At 45.6% G+C, this 17,823-nt stretch overlaps 1 protein-coding gene across 1 annotated transcript in view; it reads right to left on the reverse strand.

Annotated features, from left to right (window-relative positions):
• LOC120059514 (plexin-D1-like) overlaps positions 1-17,823 on the reverse strand; it is a 100,012-nt gene that overhangs the window by 14,080 nt on the left and 68,109 nt on the right. Inside the window, exons 13-24 of the mRNA XM_039008633.1 lie at positions 17,074-17,219; positions 13,311-13,416; positions 11,612-11,751; positions 11,031-11,210; positions 10,285-10,369; positions 9,862-10,128; positions 8,108-8,257; positions 6,336-6,450; positions 5,648-5,755; positions 3,546-3,658; positions 2,423-2,527; positions 1,396-1,526 (exon numbers count right to left, since the gene is read on the reverse strand). Of these exons, the coding sequence (XP_038864561.1) occupies positions 1,396-1,526; positions 2,423-2,527; positions 3,546-3,658; positions 5,648-5,755; positions 6,336-6,450; positions 8,108-8,257; positions 9,862-10,128; positions 10,285-10,369; positions 11,031-11,210; positions 11,612-11,751; positions 13,311-13,416; positions 17,074-17,219 (1,646 nt within the window). The remainder of the gene's footprint in view (positions 1-1,395; positions 1,527-2,422; positions 2,528-3,545; positions 3,659-5,647; positions 5,756-6,335; positions 6,451-8,107; positions 8,258-9,861; positions 10,129-10,284; positions 10,370-11,030; positions 11,211-11,611; positions 11,752-13,310; positions 13,417-17,073; positions 17,220-17,823) is intronic.

Below are 17,823 nucleotides of genomic sequence, written 5' to 3' on the forward strand. Positions count from 1 at the left end.
ATTTTCTGGATTTTTTTTCTCATTTTGTCTGTCATAGTTGAAGTGTACCTATGATGAAAATTACAGGCCTCTCTCATCTTTTTAAGTGGGAGAACTTGCACAATTGGTGGCTGACTAAATACTTTTTTGCCCCACTGTATACTCTGATCTTGTAGATTACGTAGGCACATTTTTGAGTTAGGAAAGTATGTATGTAAAAACAGGTTTGGAGAGCCTGTAATCACAAAATATATTGATGAATAACGAAGACAGTGGTTTGATTCATCCTGAAAGTTGTCATATTCAAATTCAATCTATGAAATATTTGAAGGTGGGAAAAAAAGTATACAATAAGGGTTGAACAATAGTCCTGTAAATCTACCCTGATTCTCACTAATCACGGAACTGTTTGACAACGGTCCAGTCATTGTAAAGCGTGCACCAGGCTCCAGGTTCTTGCTATGTGTGGTCTTCCACAATGATTCAAATAGGCTACATGTCCCAAATGATTGCACAACGTTAGCCTAATATGATCCACTAATGCTAGCGACCCTCGGGAACAACTACACAGACGTGACAGAGGAAAGAAAGGTAAAACGAAATGGAATGGAATGATGCAAAATGTAAGTTAAAGTGACCGTTGGAAATGTATGTGGGTTTTACTGACGGTGACTCCCGATCGTGGCTAATATTTAACATGATACAAATTGTAAAAAAAAAAAAAATGAAAAAAGCCTGGGCTATAATTAAACATTCTAAAGCGCAAACATTAAATTATGAGACCGCACATTTTAAATTCTGAACAACGTCACAGCTATTTATAACCTATTTCACTGTTGGAAAGGGGCCGCAATACATGTCATGTTGATATGATTTTCAGTTTGCTTCCATGTGGATGGTTTCACATTCGTCTCCAGGGATCGTAAGGAAAAATCCTCTGAAACAATCGGTATATGCACTCCAAATGGATTACTAATTTACCTAGCTCTTATCAATAGCTCTTCTCCATTTACAAACTACAGTGCATGGAGACTGCTGTTGCTTCTATGGAAAAAAGAACGTTTTTTCCACTTGAAACCGGCAGGTTCACTCTACCTTATTCATGGTTTCCTGGCGTGTAAAGCTGGTGGAATTATGAGAGAATTAAGTCAAGGTCAGAATATCACTTATCTGTAGACACACCTCTGCCACACCTTCATTTCTTAGATCTCCACCCCGAACGAATAGCGGGTGAATAGCGCTATTCTCATGCTTAAATTCAAGGTCGGAATACGCATACAGAGAAAAATGCATAAAAAGGGAATGACGTTCCATTTACGCATGTTTAACTTGGGTTGGAATCGGGGCCTTATGCAGTAGACAGTAACCGTGTTTTGGGTTTGAAGGGTGCATGGTTGTCATGATTTTCATGGTTACCTGTCGCGTACGGCAAAGTCCTTCTGTTGCTCCAGCGCGTGGACGAAGGTAACCAGGAAGTGCTTGTTGTTGAGAAGAGTGGAGAAGAGAGTTATGCCCTCTTCAATGTTAGGCTTGGCTGTGTTAGAGGGCTGGAGAGACAAAGAGAATGCGGAGAGAGAAAAGAGGGAGTTACAGTATGTGTATTGAACCAACCTGTTCAATCAGCCTCCTCCCTAACCCAAATCCACCTCATAACTTCATATGATCAGGGTACGATCACTAAGTCGTTATGCAGTTTCCACCTCTGAGCTTTCACCTGCTCTCTCTCAGCCTAGTTAATGAGAGGATATCCTATCTAACGGTGCATCTAAGCAGTGCTCTGATAAAAGTCTTCCCCCTGGACTGCAGCAATATGCTCCTGTTTTCACAGTGACAGGAGAGCGGTGATAAATGGCCGATGTGAGATTTGGACGCTGTGGCCTGGAAAACACGGGAAGGATCTGAAACACTTTATCACTCTTAGACAGGCTCCCCAGGCTGTTGACCCAAAACCATGCAGTGATGCAATAGTAGATCTCTTTCTCACACACACACACACACACGCACACGCACACACACACACACACACACACACACACACACACACACACACACACACACACACACACACACACACAACCAGAGATGGCTGTCTGCATGGTTACAGTAGAATGTGTGTGGTGCCATTGTCATGGAGATGGTGGGAAGTGTGTCAACAACCTGCCAGTGTCTGGGTGGGCTGGGGTAGTGTTTGACAACATGAAAACTGCCAGAATCATAAGGACTGGCAGCTGGTGAATGGGAATTTAAATGCAATGTATACACACGGATGGAGACACATGCACCCACACACACAGTTGTGGTTCCCTTCTATAGTTACTCCTAATCAACAGCCTCGCCGTGGAGACGTAGTAATCAGTGTGACCCAGTTGTGAAGCAGAGGCGCTGGAGGTAGTAGAGGAGAGCAGAATGGATAGTGGAACACTTCAGGGGGTTAACTCTTTACCTGCCAGTCCTGCAGAAGGGGGTGTGTCTCAGGGAGGGCTCGTGGGCCGAGGGCGTTGTTCTCATAGACGGGCTGGACCAGACTCCTCTCATAGTCTGAACACATCTGAGATAAACACACAGAGAGACAGAATCAGTGTGCAGACAGTGTGTGCGGCGATGTTGGAGTAAGTACATAATAATAATAACAATAGAGTGGGTGCTTATATTTGTCCTTTTTCACACATGTACAAGTGTGTATTCAAACGCATGTGTGATTGGAAATGTGTTTTTTGCACATCCTAACTAGCCCTTAGACACCTTCGGAGAGTGCGGTCACGGCCAGCGTCTACCATTATCAACGGCGACCCTGAGCAATTAGGGTTAAGTGCCTTGCTCAAAGGTACATCGGCAGATTTTTCACCTTATAGGCTCGGGGATTCAAACTAGCGACATTTTGATTACTGGCCCAACACTCTAACCCAGGGGTGTCAAATTAATTCCATAGAGGGCCTAGCGTCTGCTGGTTTCTGGATTTTCCTTTCAATTAAGCCCTAGACCACCAGCTGAGGTGAGTTCCTTACTAATTAGTGACCTTAATTCATCAATCAAGTACAAAGGGACAAGCGGAAACCCGCAGACACTCGGCCCGCCGTGGAATGAGTTTGACACGAGCTCTACCAGCTAAGCTCCTTGCCATTGTTAGGTTGTACTAAAGCGTGTATGTGCATAAACAAGTGTAAAAGTGTGTATGAGTGAGGAGAAGAATGTGTTCTGTGTGTAGCAGTGTGTTTACATAAGTGGGGAAAGTTTTCCTGTGTGAGTGCCCAGCATTGTCCTGTCTCCTTGAAATATCATGTTTAAACATGAACCACAATGTTCTGTCTGTATCTCTGTCTGTGGAAAAACAGATGGATAGCACACCAGAACGGAGAAAACACTTACCTGTAACAAATATATGTTCTCCGCTAGTGACTAAAACCACACCACGCTTGAAAAGTTTTGGGATGGTAATATCTTGGATATGTGAAGAACTATTCAATGTAAATGGTTTCTGATCGAAAATCTCTCTCTAATGGTTGTAGTACGGTGATACCCACCTTGGGGGAAGAAGGTAGGTGTGTGTGTGTGACTGACTGACTCACCTTGGGGAAGAAAGTGCGTGTGACAAACTGTTTGTACTCCAGGAAGGGGATTCCCTGGCTACTGTTCAGCTCCTTCGTCAGGTCTGTCATATCTGTCTGCAGCTCTGCAAAGCCTGGAGGGACACCACATGGTTAGGGGACAACATCTCACCACCATTCACAGGACATTTAGTCGAGAACACCTCAGACAACTCTGTCTTTTATTCCAGAGCACAGGCCCAGAACCATGCATATCTCTACCTAGTTCTAGAACGTTCTTTCACATTCTAGAATATCCCAGAACCCAGGTTTAACTACATTAGCATGTTCTGGTGTCACATGACCGTGCCAGCATTTGCAGTCCAGCACAGCACGCAGGGAAATATTTACAAAACACAATCAGAGCTGCCAGATTCAATCTGAGAGTCTCCTATCAGAACCATGTGTGCTAGCAGTAAAACCCACAAGAACAGTATCAGCATATCTAAACACATGGGTCTCATAGGTTCTGGTATGAGTGGATTATGTTCTGTCATTACAAGCTGTTATGAGACATGGAGGGGCTGTGTTGTCTCGTTATTGGACATGGGAGATCTCTTTATGGACAAGCTCTTCCTTCCTCAGGATGAGACGTTTCATACAATAATCACCATGGAGACGTTCTGTGTGTGTGTGTGTATCTCTGTGTGTGTGTGTGTCAGGCCAAAACTCCCTCTTAGCGTTTCCCTTCGGGATAATACATCCCCTGACAAATAGTCCTTTGGTCAGGCCTGACCATCAATGACTGACTCTACAGCCAAATTCCAATGCTCTTCAGTCACACACCTTATCACTCCCACACATACCAAACTATTCTCATTCATCTAGATAGGGATGTCAAACTCATTCCATGGAAGGTCTAGTATCTGCAGGTATTTGGTTTTTCCTTTTAATTAAGCCCTCGATAACCAGGTGTGGGGAGTTCATTAATAATTAGTGACCTTAATTCATCAATCGAGTACACGGAAGACACTCGGCCCTCCGTGGAATGAGTTTGACACGTGTGATCTGGTTTTAGGGCGGCAGGTGGCCTAGTGGTTAGAGCGTTGGGCCAGTAAAGGAAAGGTTGGCTGGGTCGAATCCCTGAGCTGACGAGGTAAAAATCTGTTGTTCTGCCCCTGAACAAGGCAGTTAACCCACTGTCCCCCAGTAGGCTGTCATTGTAAATAAGAATTAGTTCTTAACTGACTTGCCTAGTTAAATTGTCCCTGCAATATGCCAGCCTCTTTACTCCCTTCCTAAACCTGTCCCCTGCCCCTGACAAGGAGTGTGTTTTGAATTATTTTTGTTGTATTAATGCTATTTAATATCTCCTCAGACTAATATTATTCTGTTTGTCCTGTGGGTACCTTTGCCACTGTTCCACACCTTGTGTGTTGCGCTGTCATGGTATATTTCCCACACATCTATGTGTCCTCTAACAAACCTACCCTCCTCCTCTTTCCCTCATCCTCCTCCCACACCTCTCCTCACAGAAACATGTCCCTGACTCCTGCTCCTACATCTCCCCCTCTCCATTTCTCTTTCTTTATTTATCCATCTTTATCTATCTGTCCTATAAATCTGGTCGCTCAGACATTCTGTGGCCTTCAAACTGGCCCACAGTGACCCCCCTCCATCTGAAGCGGTGTGTGACCACCATGTGTGTGTGTGTGTGTGTGTGTGTGTGTGTGTGTGTGTGTGTGTGTGTGTGTGTGTGTGTGTGTGTGTGTGTGTGTGTGTGTGTGTGTGTGTGTGTGTGTGTGTGTGTGTGAGTGAGTGATCACTGCTCAGTCTGTGTGTTTTATGAGTCACGCTAACTATGCACACATCTTTCAACTGCTGCCACCACATATCTGCACAGACACACACATACGTAAGCACACACACATAAAAGCCCTATCCCTAAGTGAAGGTCCATGTTTTCTGTTTCCCCACATGTAGCCTTGGCCCAGGAACATCAGAGAACATGAGTGAGACTTCAATGGAGCTTTAATAACATCTGAGTGTAGAGAGACCTGCTGGTAGCATTACGAATCACACAGAAACGCCTGCCTTTCTGCCAGTACAAGAGAGTGCAAGTGTGTGTGTGTGTGGTTCTGAACCTTTGCGGATCTCCTCTCTGATCTGGGACTCCATCTCCTCCATCTGCAGCAGAGTCTTCTGCCAGTAGCGCTCCGCCCTTCTGCTCTTAGTACAGTACACCACCAGAGCTGTGTGTGTGAGTGAGAGTAAGAGTGAGAGTGAGAGAAAGAGTGAGAGAAAGAGAGAAAGATGGGGCAAGAGAGGGCAAGGGAGATGGAGTGAGAGAGGAAAAGGGCGAGAGAGAAGAAGGATGGACAAAAGGGAATGAGGGAAAGTATGTGGGAGAGAAACACACAGAAAGAGACATACGAGTCAATAAATAGATATCTTTGAAGCCATATCCTGTTATCACAGGTTGACATGTTGTAATGAATCAGGACATGCGCCATTTGTAAAAGCTCCATACATAAACAGCTTCTGGAGAGAAATAAAAACACACTTGTCGAAGAAACACACACACAAACACATTAAAAAAGACACAGACATACAACTACGTGAGAACAAACATTCGCACCCGCAGACACAAACACAGACGTCACACGCACACACTGGGAGCAGTGGTAACAGTGGTGTCTTTGTGCTGTGTAGACTGGGGGAGAGAGACCCTAACCCCAGAGATCCTTTTATCTCCCTCACATCTGGAGCATCCGTCGCCAGGCAGCCCAGACATCCATCATCCCCGGCAACGTCACCAGCCCAGACACTTACCCACAGTGCACAGCAGCAGCAGGACGCAGCACACCACGATGGACACCACAATGGCCAGCTCACTACCACCCAGCTGCACCTTGGCTATGATCCTCTGGAAGTTACCCACCTGCACCTAGAGAGGGAGAGAAAGAGTAAAGAAAGGAGAGAGCGTGAAAGAAAGGGTGAGATAAGAGGAGAGAGGATTCAGGGGAGAGGGGAGAGAACGGTGTTTAGCAGGCCTGTTTCAACATACAAATGCAAACATATGTTCTGAGGAATAGAAATGCACACAATCTCACATTGACACACACAATCAGACAAATACACATTCAGGCTAACATGACACACACACACACACACACACACACTGGAATGTGTGTGATGGTATTAGTCAGCCAGTTCAGGGTAAACAGATGTGACTGGAGGGATGACTTTCACTTCTGCTTTCTGGTTGTCCAACCCAATTCCCTATCGCAACCTTGTTGACAAAATTCAGAATGTCTGCTTCTAGGTCCTATTCCCCATATCCTTCTGTTCCTGGACTGAGGAGGGGTACGAGTGGTCTCTCTCTCTGCGGGGTCTCTCTCTGGTATGACCAATTCTTTCTCCAAACCATGAAAATAAAGCAAGAACGAGTGTTGGAAAGAAATGCCATTGTTCTGTGTTCATATTTGGTTTGGGGTACAGCAGCCCACACAACCCCTCACACACAGCTCCCACATACAAAGGCTCAGCTTCACTTCTGAGCCAAGGGAAAAAAGGGAGGTAAAAATAGGTACTAGTATGCCACTGAAAAGTCACTGAATAAATCATAAAGGTTGTTTTAATGCCCAGAAGCTAAGCATTTGCATATCTTTTAAACTGGGGGGAGCTAGCGTACACACACACACACACACAAATATACACATTTACCGGTACACACACAAATATCTAAACACACACATACACACACACACACGAGGGATGAGGGCAGCCCAACCGTTAGTGTTTTGACATCTTGTTTGACCCCTGTCCTCTGCGTTCGTCTGCTAATTGCATGTGTTTATTTATGGACATCCTGAGAGAGTTTTTCCCCTCCTACACTCCATTCCTCCCTCTCTCTCTTTCTGTGACTCACGCCTCACTGACTGTCTGTGAGGGACATAGACTGACAGACAGACAGACAAACATGGCCATTCTAATCCACTGCTCTCAACGGCCTTATTTTCCCTAATAAGCCCTCTCAAAACTGAAATGTGCAACAGACAAGACAGTGGGGGGAGAGAGTAAAATGAGAGAGAGAGAGAGAGAGGAAGAGAGAGGGTGGGTCTTTATCAGAGCAAAGCAGGGTTTAGTTGATTGAGCCCTTCTATTATAGAGAGACTTCTTAGACAAAACAAAAAACATATGGGCAAGTCCTAACGTCCCTTCCGAGAAAGTGTAATTTCAGCTGAAGCCCAGAGTGTGTGTGTGTGTGTGTGTGTTGACGCTTGCATGCAGGCTTACGCACATGCTTTGCGTGCCTGTGTCCCCCTACACGTATGACTCGGGTGGACAGCGTGACAGACAGACAAAAGATGAGCAGATAACAGATGAGCAGATATCAGATTGGTTTACTCTTTGATTCGTTTACTGTTACGCCCTGTTCCCTGACCAAGAGTGGCCTGTCATCCTGCTCGTCCCTCTGCTCTCAGCCGAATCATCGAGGCACAGTTAAGTTGGTAGTTAAACCAAACCGGACACCGTTTCAAAACATTGATAATAAAGTGGTCCAAAGTAGTAGCCTTAAAATATAATGCAGATGTACTTACGGTGACAGGCAGTTCTCCTTCACTGGAGCCCAGCGATCCGTTGATGCTGCAGTGGAACAGCTGGTCGTTGTGGAAGCTGATGTCACAGGGATAGGAGCCAATCATTACTGAGTATTCCTCCGGCGCCAGTTCCAGATTGCTCGGTCCTTTCTGTGCCAGACCCAAACAAAAACAGCCATCTGTCAGTCAGAGCTCTAGGGACACCATGGTCTGTCTTGGATAGGCACAGCTGACACACAAGCACAGGCACACACATAAACACACACACACACACACACACATAAACACACCCACTGAGTAGTCCAGAACCAAACTCATTCAGTATCACAACACTCCTCACACACGGGGCGAGAGGTCATCTTAAAGAATCAAACAGTAGACATGGAGAGAACACTTTCTCCAAACTGACTAACCCACTGACTGTCATGACGTACACTGTCCATCAAAACCCCAGCCACTCCTTCATCAATGCACTGTAGGAGCACTGGTCCCCTCCATGCGCACGCACTCACGGACCCACCCACCCATCAGTGCTGCTGTGTGAGGAGAAGAGGAGAGGTTGTATGTTTATCCCCAGTGTTTCCTCTCTGTGATTACACCCTCAGGACCATGTACTGTCCCCTCTGCAGGATGCCACCCCCTGGGTCTCTGTCAACAAACACTTCCCCACACACACACACACACTTCCCCACACACACACACACACACACACACACACACACACACACACACACACACACACACACACACACACACACACACACACACACACACACACACACACACACACACACACACACACACACACACACCTGCATAATGCACAGGCAGGCACACAAACATGCACACTCAGACAAAACACATACATGAAACAATGAATTCCAAGGACCAAAACAGGATGAAAGCAAACAAAACCCACCCACATTCCAACAGATGTCCTTAATATAGGATCTAACCAAACAACAATCCCCATCAAACAAACACGTTCTACTCCATCCAACATTATCTGAACCTGGATAAGCCCACAAACATCCAGCCTGGTCCACCCAAAGTGGAATCCACCTTCGTCAAGAAAACAAGAAGCAACATTGAATACCCCCTTGCCCCTACATCACCCAAGTAGACAGGGCTGAGGCAGAAATTCCTGTAAGGGCCCCAGCTTTACACACACATACGCACAGAGGGGCAGAAAGAGAGCGAGAGGGGCAGAAAGAGAGAACCCATTTCTGTAACTTCCCTGTCTGTGTCTCATCCTGGCGGCACCCAGGGTCTGTACTAGCACCAGTGGAGATCCAGCAGTTTTTAATGACTGTTAACATTAAGACCCTCGGTCCTCTCTCATATATGAGGTAGTCGTTTATGAGGCAGTAGCTTAGGTCAGCTAGAATACAGACAGGACCTCACACAAAGATGTCTGACTGAGTTATCTGCTAAGAGGTGGCGGTCATGTCCTGTACTGTAATCCCATTCTTTCTGAACAGCCCAGCCTCAACTCAACACACCCCGGGTTTCAGAACGACACAGTCTTTTATCTTTTTAAAGTATGAATACAAAGACAGTGAGCCATGATTGCTATTTTCAGAATGAAGTCAGATTGACAGGACTGGACAGTTCCGAGAGCAAGTGCACTAATCACCTTGGTCAATGTGCCTTTCAGTTCTCATCCTGCTCCATCCTCTCCCATTTTGGTGGACTAAACTGTCACTTACAAAACTCCCCACCCTCTCCCATTAGTGCGCTGGGCTGTCACATACGTTGATGATGAGCGTGAGCGGCTCCCCGGGGTGGTGTTTGATGAGCTTCTCCTTGTTGGCGGTGAAGAATTGAGGGTCCTCCACGTACTCCAACAGGAAGTGACCTCCGTGAGGCTCCTCCTCTTCCTCCTGGCCTGGGCCGTAAAAGACCGGGCTGTCTCCCGTGTAGAGGACTCCATTCAGGAAGAACTCTACCGTGGCCTGCTGAGATTGGCTAGAGGTGGGGGAGGAGCATGTAATCGTGGAGGGAGGCTGCACCTTACAGGCCTAGAGAGGGACCAGGAGGATGAGAGAGAAAAAAACTTCATCACCTCGAAGTGTACACCCTGTGCAGGAGTCCGTTCTTCAAGTTTCGCTTCTAAGATGTTAGCTACTTCAGGAGTTTATCTATTCACGCTTGAGACGTTCCCTGCTGTTACTTACCGCCTGTCCGATGTCTAGCACCTCCATAGTGACGCTCTGAACCAGGTCAAAACCCTGCCCCGTCACTGTGATGGTCCGACCGCCACTGGAACACAACCACACACGGTTAAAAAACATAGAACACAGAGACACACCCAAACAACCACTCTGGTCAGCGACGGAGAGCACAAACTCACGTGCACGTAACCACAGAATCAGAGACAGTGCAAACACACACACAGTCAGAGTCGGCACACAAGCCAATCCGACCCACCATTCCCTCCCTCATAGGTCTGTCTCACACATGCGGTGTCATTTCAAACCAACACACACGCACGCACGCACACACACGCACCCAGGTACGCACGCATGCACATGCAAACCCGGTGGAGAAGCTACAGAGCATACATCAGGAAGACATTAACTCAGTATGTCATCTCTGTGGCTGGGTGGGATACCAGTCAAACCCTCCAAGAGAGTGTCTGTGGTAGAATGGAACTACGAGAGTATTATAGTGACTGAAATCCTATTTTCTATATGCTGTCATACTCTGTTGTCAACAGAACACTGGATTATCTTTGAAACACTGGATAAATAGAATCTATGGAATGCTAGATGTATCAACGGAACAATGCAGGACACTGACGGTACAGTTTTCTACTGTATGTATGAGACACTGCATAATCAATGGAACAGTGTGTTTGATAAATGTATCGCCAAAACCACTGCCCAGCACATAGACATTATGACGCACTGTGTGTTTGTACCTGAGGTAGCTCTGTCTGGGTTTGATGGAGCTGATGCTGGGGTTCTTCTCATAAATGTACTGGGTGAGGAGCTCAGAGCGCTGACAGGGTATGTATTCAAACTCCACACACAGCGACACCGCCTCGGTGTGTGCGTGCAGGGCCGCAGGCATGGTGCACTCAATGGTGTCTTCAGTTAGACTGGAACACACACACACACACACACACACACACACACACACACACACACACACACACACACACACACACACACACACACACACACACACACACACACACACACACACACACACACACACACGACAGAAAAATACCACACAATCAGCATCATAAAATGACACACTAAGAGCTTCCATAACAAATATATCCAAGAACAAAAACATCCTCTCAAAAAATAGCCCCTCAAATGCATCAGCTGAAAAAAAGAACAATATCTCACACATGATATAACTAAACAACTCAACTGGGCCGTCTCCTTTAGAATAACACTCAGCATCCAGAAAGCCATCAGAGTCTGCACAGCAACATACGCAAGTTCAACAGTGATGACAATGTACTGCGAATCCCACAGCAAGACTCACGTGAGGATGGTGCATTCCTGGGTACCATTGACCTTGACTCTGATCTGGGAGCCAGTGTCCAGGTGCTCCCCCTTGATTGTAACCCTGGTTCCCCCAGAACGAGAGCCCTTTCTAGGCTCCATGGATAGCAGCTTGGGGACCTGGGGAGGGAGATGGGACATATGTGTTGGTATTCATGTGCCATGAGGCTACGTTGTCGTTATGCTGTCATGTACTGTCCACACCTCTGAGGCAGCAGTCTGCTGGTGTTGCATCATTGTGGCACTGCAACTGAATGAGTCAAATCATATTCTATACAGTAGATGTCTACAGTATATATACCATATGCTTGGTTTCCTCAGCTAAATAAGTTGCTGAGTATAACACATTTTCAGTTTGACAACTTGTGGACACTGCAGCCCTGGGAAACTAAAGTTGAGTAGCCCACCCCTGCAGTTCAGTATTGTTCTGCACTGAGGCCTTATGGCCTTGCGTTCATCTCAGCCACGTATGACAGATCCCTGGGGCTGGGATATATTTTGCTATCCAGCAGTACAGCAACACACACACACATAAAACACACATACACAGGACAGGTCCCTGGGGCTAAGACAGATATCCCTATACAGCTATACAGTTCTACAGCATCAGCATTCTGGAGACTTCCGAAGCCTCTCTCCCCTCTGTGAACCTTGGCTCCAGGGAGGACCTCTCATTCTCACTGACGCGATCCACTTCCTGTGTGTGTGTGTGTGTGTGAACGGGGCAGGGGTGTCTATTGTGTGTGTGTGTGTGTGTGTGTGTAAGGAAAAGGCAGATGTTTCCGGCCCGATATTTGAGGAAGGAGGTGCAAAGGAGGCACACATCCGGTCTCCGTTTGGATCTGAACAGTTTTCCCTTTTCCTCAGAAATCACCTTCTCCCCTCTCTACCTTTCTTTCCCGCACACCCTGGGGCAGCATCCCAGAAAGTGGCAAGGGGCAGAAAGGACTTCTCAGAACCCCAAAAAGTGTTTCACGAACAGGGACACATTGTGCACAACATTTGAGAGAAACAAGTTTTTGTGTGAATGGAACATTTCTATGATTTCTTATTTCAGCTCATGAAACATGGGACCAAAAGAAAGAAACAGAGGGCTTAGATGGGAATTTCCACAGGCTGTGTAGTCTTAATCCAAAGGGAGACAGTGTTGGTCAGGGTCAATTAGCAGAAGAAGCAGCCAGCCTCGGCTGGTCATGAATTCAAAGAGGGGGGACATTTCAACAAGCGGCATATTTGTTTTTGCTGGCACCGAGTTCTGGATGACAATAGTGCTTAGTTGCTGTTCTAATGAACGTTTGAAGATTCCCACACACTTGCATTCCTGAATATCAAGACGCATCTGTTAACATTCAACTGACACATTGGGAACACTTTCCCAGTATGAACAAGGACTGGGGAGAGAGAGAGAGAGGAGGGAGGAGAAAGAATGGAGAGATTGTGGATTTAATCAGCAAGAGAAAGAGAAAGACTACAGCAAAGAAATACTGTAAATGATTAGGAAGAAGAAAATGGAAAGGCAGGTCAGGGAGAAGGGGAGGAAAAACGAGGAAGGAAGACATGGAGAGGAAGGAGAGAGAGAGAGACAATGAGAGAGAAAGAGAAGAGAGACAGAGAGAGGAAGGAGAGAGAGAGAGGGGAAGGAGAGCAGGAGAGAGAGAGAGAGGATAGAACAAACTCACCAAGTATGAGAAGGCCTCTTTGGACAACCCCGTTGCTTTTTGGTTCACAGTAATTCTGACGAAATCCTTTGTGGGATCAACGGCCTGCCCAGTAACACACACCAGCCTGTAGATAGAACGCAAAACTGTAAGGTCAGCAGACACCCTTAATCTGAACCAACACTGACCAAAATCATCGCTACAGGAACAGCACAGTATTCTGGCAATTGCCTTTTAGGATGTTTTTGTGTCAACTGTGGATTACATATATATATTTTTTTTTCATGAGTTTCACAACTTTTAGAAAAAAGGGAAACACAGACATTACAATAGAGATCCTTAGAGGTTCCGTAATAATATCTATGGTAAGTACTGCACAGTGTTGGCTAAACCCAGAGGAGGGGGACTTCAAAGCCCCCCTGGCCAGATGCTGCGAAACACAGAGGGGCTTAACGAGCTGACTGGATGTTTGTTTTATAACCTCATGGCTCTAATTAAGCCTCATATTGTCACACAGTACTGGGACCAGAGGGACGCAGTGGGATTATCCATCCAGTGATGGAGCAATAGAAAACATTCTGCAAGGCCAGATCCCGGATCTGTATGTGCTTTGGCCCTGCTGTATTTCAGTCGGAGGAACTGGCTAAAACATATACGGTACAGATCATGGACCAGGCTATGATACAATGACTCCCCACAGAAATAAACACATGGGAAGCCATGACGCCCCACCCCAACCCTGCATGGCTCGAAGCCCATCCCTTCACCCTCCTCTTGTTCAGCACGTGCGGGCAGTTTATTTAGTCAGGTGGTTGGTTCTATAACGGCCATAAATACCTGGCAACCCAATCAGGGGTCTAGTCGCTGACTGACAGGAGGCTTGATCATCTGAGGGTCACATGAGATAGGTACCCCAGAGACAGGGCAAGACCAGAAACAGGGCTGGGCTGAAGGATGGGTCTGAAGGGGATCAAGGAGCTCATAGAGCTGGATCAAGTCCCAGTAGTTGTTTGTTGTTTTGAAACAAGTAACTGATTGCAGCCAAATTCACAGCTTTCGGGACAGATTTCCACGTCAGAGAGTTTAAATCTCAATGCAATGGGATCCCCTCTAGGGAAAATGATTCATCATTTTTGGTAAATGAATGTGAAACCTAGCTCAAGTATAGGTCACAGATGAAACAGCAAAAAAGCAGCTCTCGTCTGCTTAGTCTGTATTATTACAGTGGATAGATAGCTGTGGATATGAGTCACAGCATCTGGCCGGGATGATTAATGACGTGGGTAGAAATATAAATGTAAACTCCACAAAACTCCACCTGTATGCTGACGACACACGTGTTTACTCCTGTGCCTCGGAATGGGGAAGGCTTTTCAGGATTTGCAACTGGCTTTTGATGACAACAAAAAAAAACTATTCCACCTGAAACTGCTTAATGCCAGAAAGACTGAGTACATGGCTATTGTCTAACTTCAAAGCAGACAAATGTAGTCATTTGCAGATTTGAACTATAAATGGCCAACTGATTGAAAGTGTAGTATAGAATACTACAGTACTTACTATAGAATTCTGTAGTAAACTGTAGTATATTGTAGAAAACTCTACTAAACATTGTAGTATCCCTCGATCATGTGTAGTACTCAGTATAGCATTTTGTGGTATATTGTAGAATACTATAGTAAACCTTACAGTATTATCCACATAAGAACAGTGCAAATTCCCCTCCCTCATATCCCAATTTGTGCCACCCATAAATGAGAAACATACATGTCAAGTAGGGTTCATATATTGTGTTCCCTACAAGTTATAGAAAAGAGCAGAAGCTCTGAACTCTACGTTCAGAATCCAGTCCTAGTTTTGGAAAATATGTTCTTTTAGTATTTCTCCAGTAAGTTTCCTCACGATGAAAGCCCTCCACTTCTATGTCAAAAATAATAAAACCAAATCACTTTAGTAAATAATTAAGCGGAGCCAGTTCAGAAAGGAAACCCGAATGCCCCGCCTCAGGCTGACGCATCAGCTGAGATGGCATCAATTAGAGACTAGTATCAATCACGCCTACCTTATTTGGCGGCCTATTTAAGCTGACCGGGTCTGCTCAATAATCCTGCTGCCGCTTGCGTTTACTGCTACTATGCACTGGCTTCTTGCTCCCTCCACCACCCCAGCCTCCACCTTAGGTTCTGTGTTGACGCTTTGCTTGGGCAGTGACCTACCCTGAAGGAGCAGAGCCTATATCGCCAAGACTTGCATTATTCATTGTTAAATAAATGGATTAATATATTTCCATGTGGCGTTTTCTTTCTGGACTACAGTAATGTCCCCAAAAGCAGTAAGTAAATAATACAGCATACCATACTATAGTCCGCAAAAACACTACAGTAAATACTACAGTATACCATTCTACAGTCCGCAAAAACACTGCAGTAAATACTACAGTATACCATTCTATAGTCCGCAAAAACACTACAGTAAATACTACAGTATACCGTACTATACTCAGCAAAAACACTACAGTAAATACTACAGTATACCATACTATACTCAGCAAAAACACTACAGTAAATAGAACAGTATACTGCAGTCTGCAAAAACACTACAGTTTTTACTATAGTATATACATGATTTTTTTTTACTACAGAACCTCGCTTTACATTCCTCCACCGCCCAGAGAGGAAATATTTTGCGACCTAGCACGTGATGTTTTGGCTACTATGAGCAACGTCTCTGGATATTTACCCAGAGAGGGGGACCAGGATAATCAGCAACGGAGCCCGAGGAAGGCGGTATGTGTGCTTGTGCGTGTGCACACGCTTGGTGCGTGCGTGTATGTGTTGAGGTAGAGAGGGGAGCCAACCAGGACACTCAAGGATATGAAAGAGTTGGCATCTTGAACTGCTTGGATTTCTACTCTTTCCCCAACAGATGTGTCCAGAGTGGGTACTGAATTAGTTACCCCTACTTAGCCTACATGATTAATTACCTTGAAACTATTGACACGTTCTGACTTCATCTCTCTCTCTCTCTCTCTCCAGAGCAGTACACTTCCCTCTGGCACTCAGCTGTGACCTCTGACCTCTCAGCACACGAACAGACACCTGTCTCAGCCACGGTCGTGGTGAGGTCACGCAGGTGTGTGTGTGTGTGTGCGTGCATCTATTCAGTGTGTGCGCCTGCTGTAAGACAAACTGACATGTTTTGGTTTGTCAGCACCACTACCTCCGAAGAGGAAACATTTTGCTGTCATAACAACCAGCTCAGGGAACCAATGAGGGACGAGCAAGCAGGGTGAGGTCATCCCTGATGTGAAATCTGATTCGCGGGGTCTGGAGTGACCTGGAATGTGTGTGTGTTTTCGGGAGTGTGTAGTGACAGGTTAGACCTGTGGGTCAACCCAGCACTGGTCTGCATTCTACTACTGCGTGATTGGCTCCAGTGGAGCGGGACGAGATAAACATTTCCATCCGAGGAACATTATGGAAATCGGTATGGAAGTTTTGATGTGGTCCTATAGTTACAGTGTTTCCATGGAATACTATGTGCAGGTGTCAACCCAGGGTTCCGCTGTCTCCTTGGTGATAGTGTTGTGGGCCTTGAAGTGTCTCATTTATTTTAACGGAATGTTTTTAAATGAGAAGTGCTGTTCTATATTATGCTTTAATAAATTACCCCAACAGCATCATTACAAAAATTCTGACACCTGTGCAAGAAGACACTGAACAAATGAATGCATCAACCAATGAAATCAATTAATTAATCAATCAATCATAAGACCTTTACTTACTCCACAGAGACAGTGTATTGGTCAGGAATGATTGTACATGGGAACATCCCGATGGAGACCTCCACTACATCAGCCCTGCGCCCCATGTTCCTACCCTGCACCGTGAGCAGGGTACCTCCCTCCAACGGCCCACTCTGGGGGGAGATCTAGGGGGGAGAGAGGAGGAAAAGAGAGGGGTAAGTGCCCGCTTATATCCCAGCTAGCATATTTGGTTCTTTGGAAGCTGTGGGAACGTATATATTTGGTTTTACATTGGTTGTGGAAACGAACCCATACGTTCCCTGACCGGTAAAACTGAACGTTTTTGCTAGCAGATAGATTCCCATAACACTACCTCTAACTTCCTTCATACTGGACACAGAGACAATTCAAATGGTATCCACACGTTTATTTGACTCTTGGGAATCAGATAAAGGGCCTCATTGCCAAAGTGTCAATTTAAAATGTTCAATAAGAACACTTATTGGCACTTATTTCTCAATGCCAGAAACACATATACTAGTAAATTAAAGCACCAAGAAAAAATTATAAAATGAAATCAATTATTATACTATTATGTTGTTCTAAAAGTTGTGTTTGAGGTTTGCTCCAATTCAGCTCTAACTTTTGAAAAAAATCCCACAACGCCACGTTGTTGGTTATGATGAATGAAAAACTTTGTAAAAGTGGGAAACATTTTGTGAGAATGAGGCAGGCCAATTGGGCGTCTGCTCGTCTATCTGCGGGTCACATTTCATCCCTGAGCTTCCA

This window comes from Salvelinus namaycush, chromosome 14 (assembly GCF_016432855.1).
Source record: "Salvelinus namaycush isolate Seneca chromosome 14, SaNama_1.0, whole genome shotgun sequence".
Classification (NCBI taxonomy): Eukaryota; Metazoa; Chordata; class Actinopteri; order Salmoniformes; family Salmonidae; genus Salvelinus; species Salvelinus namaycush.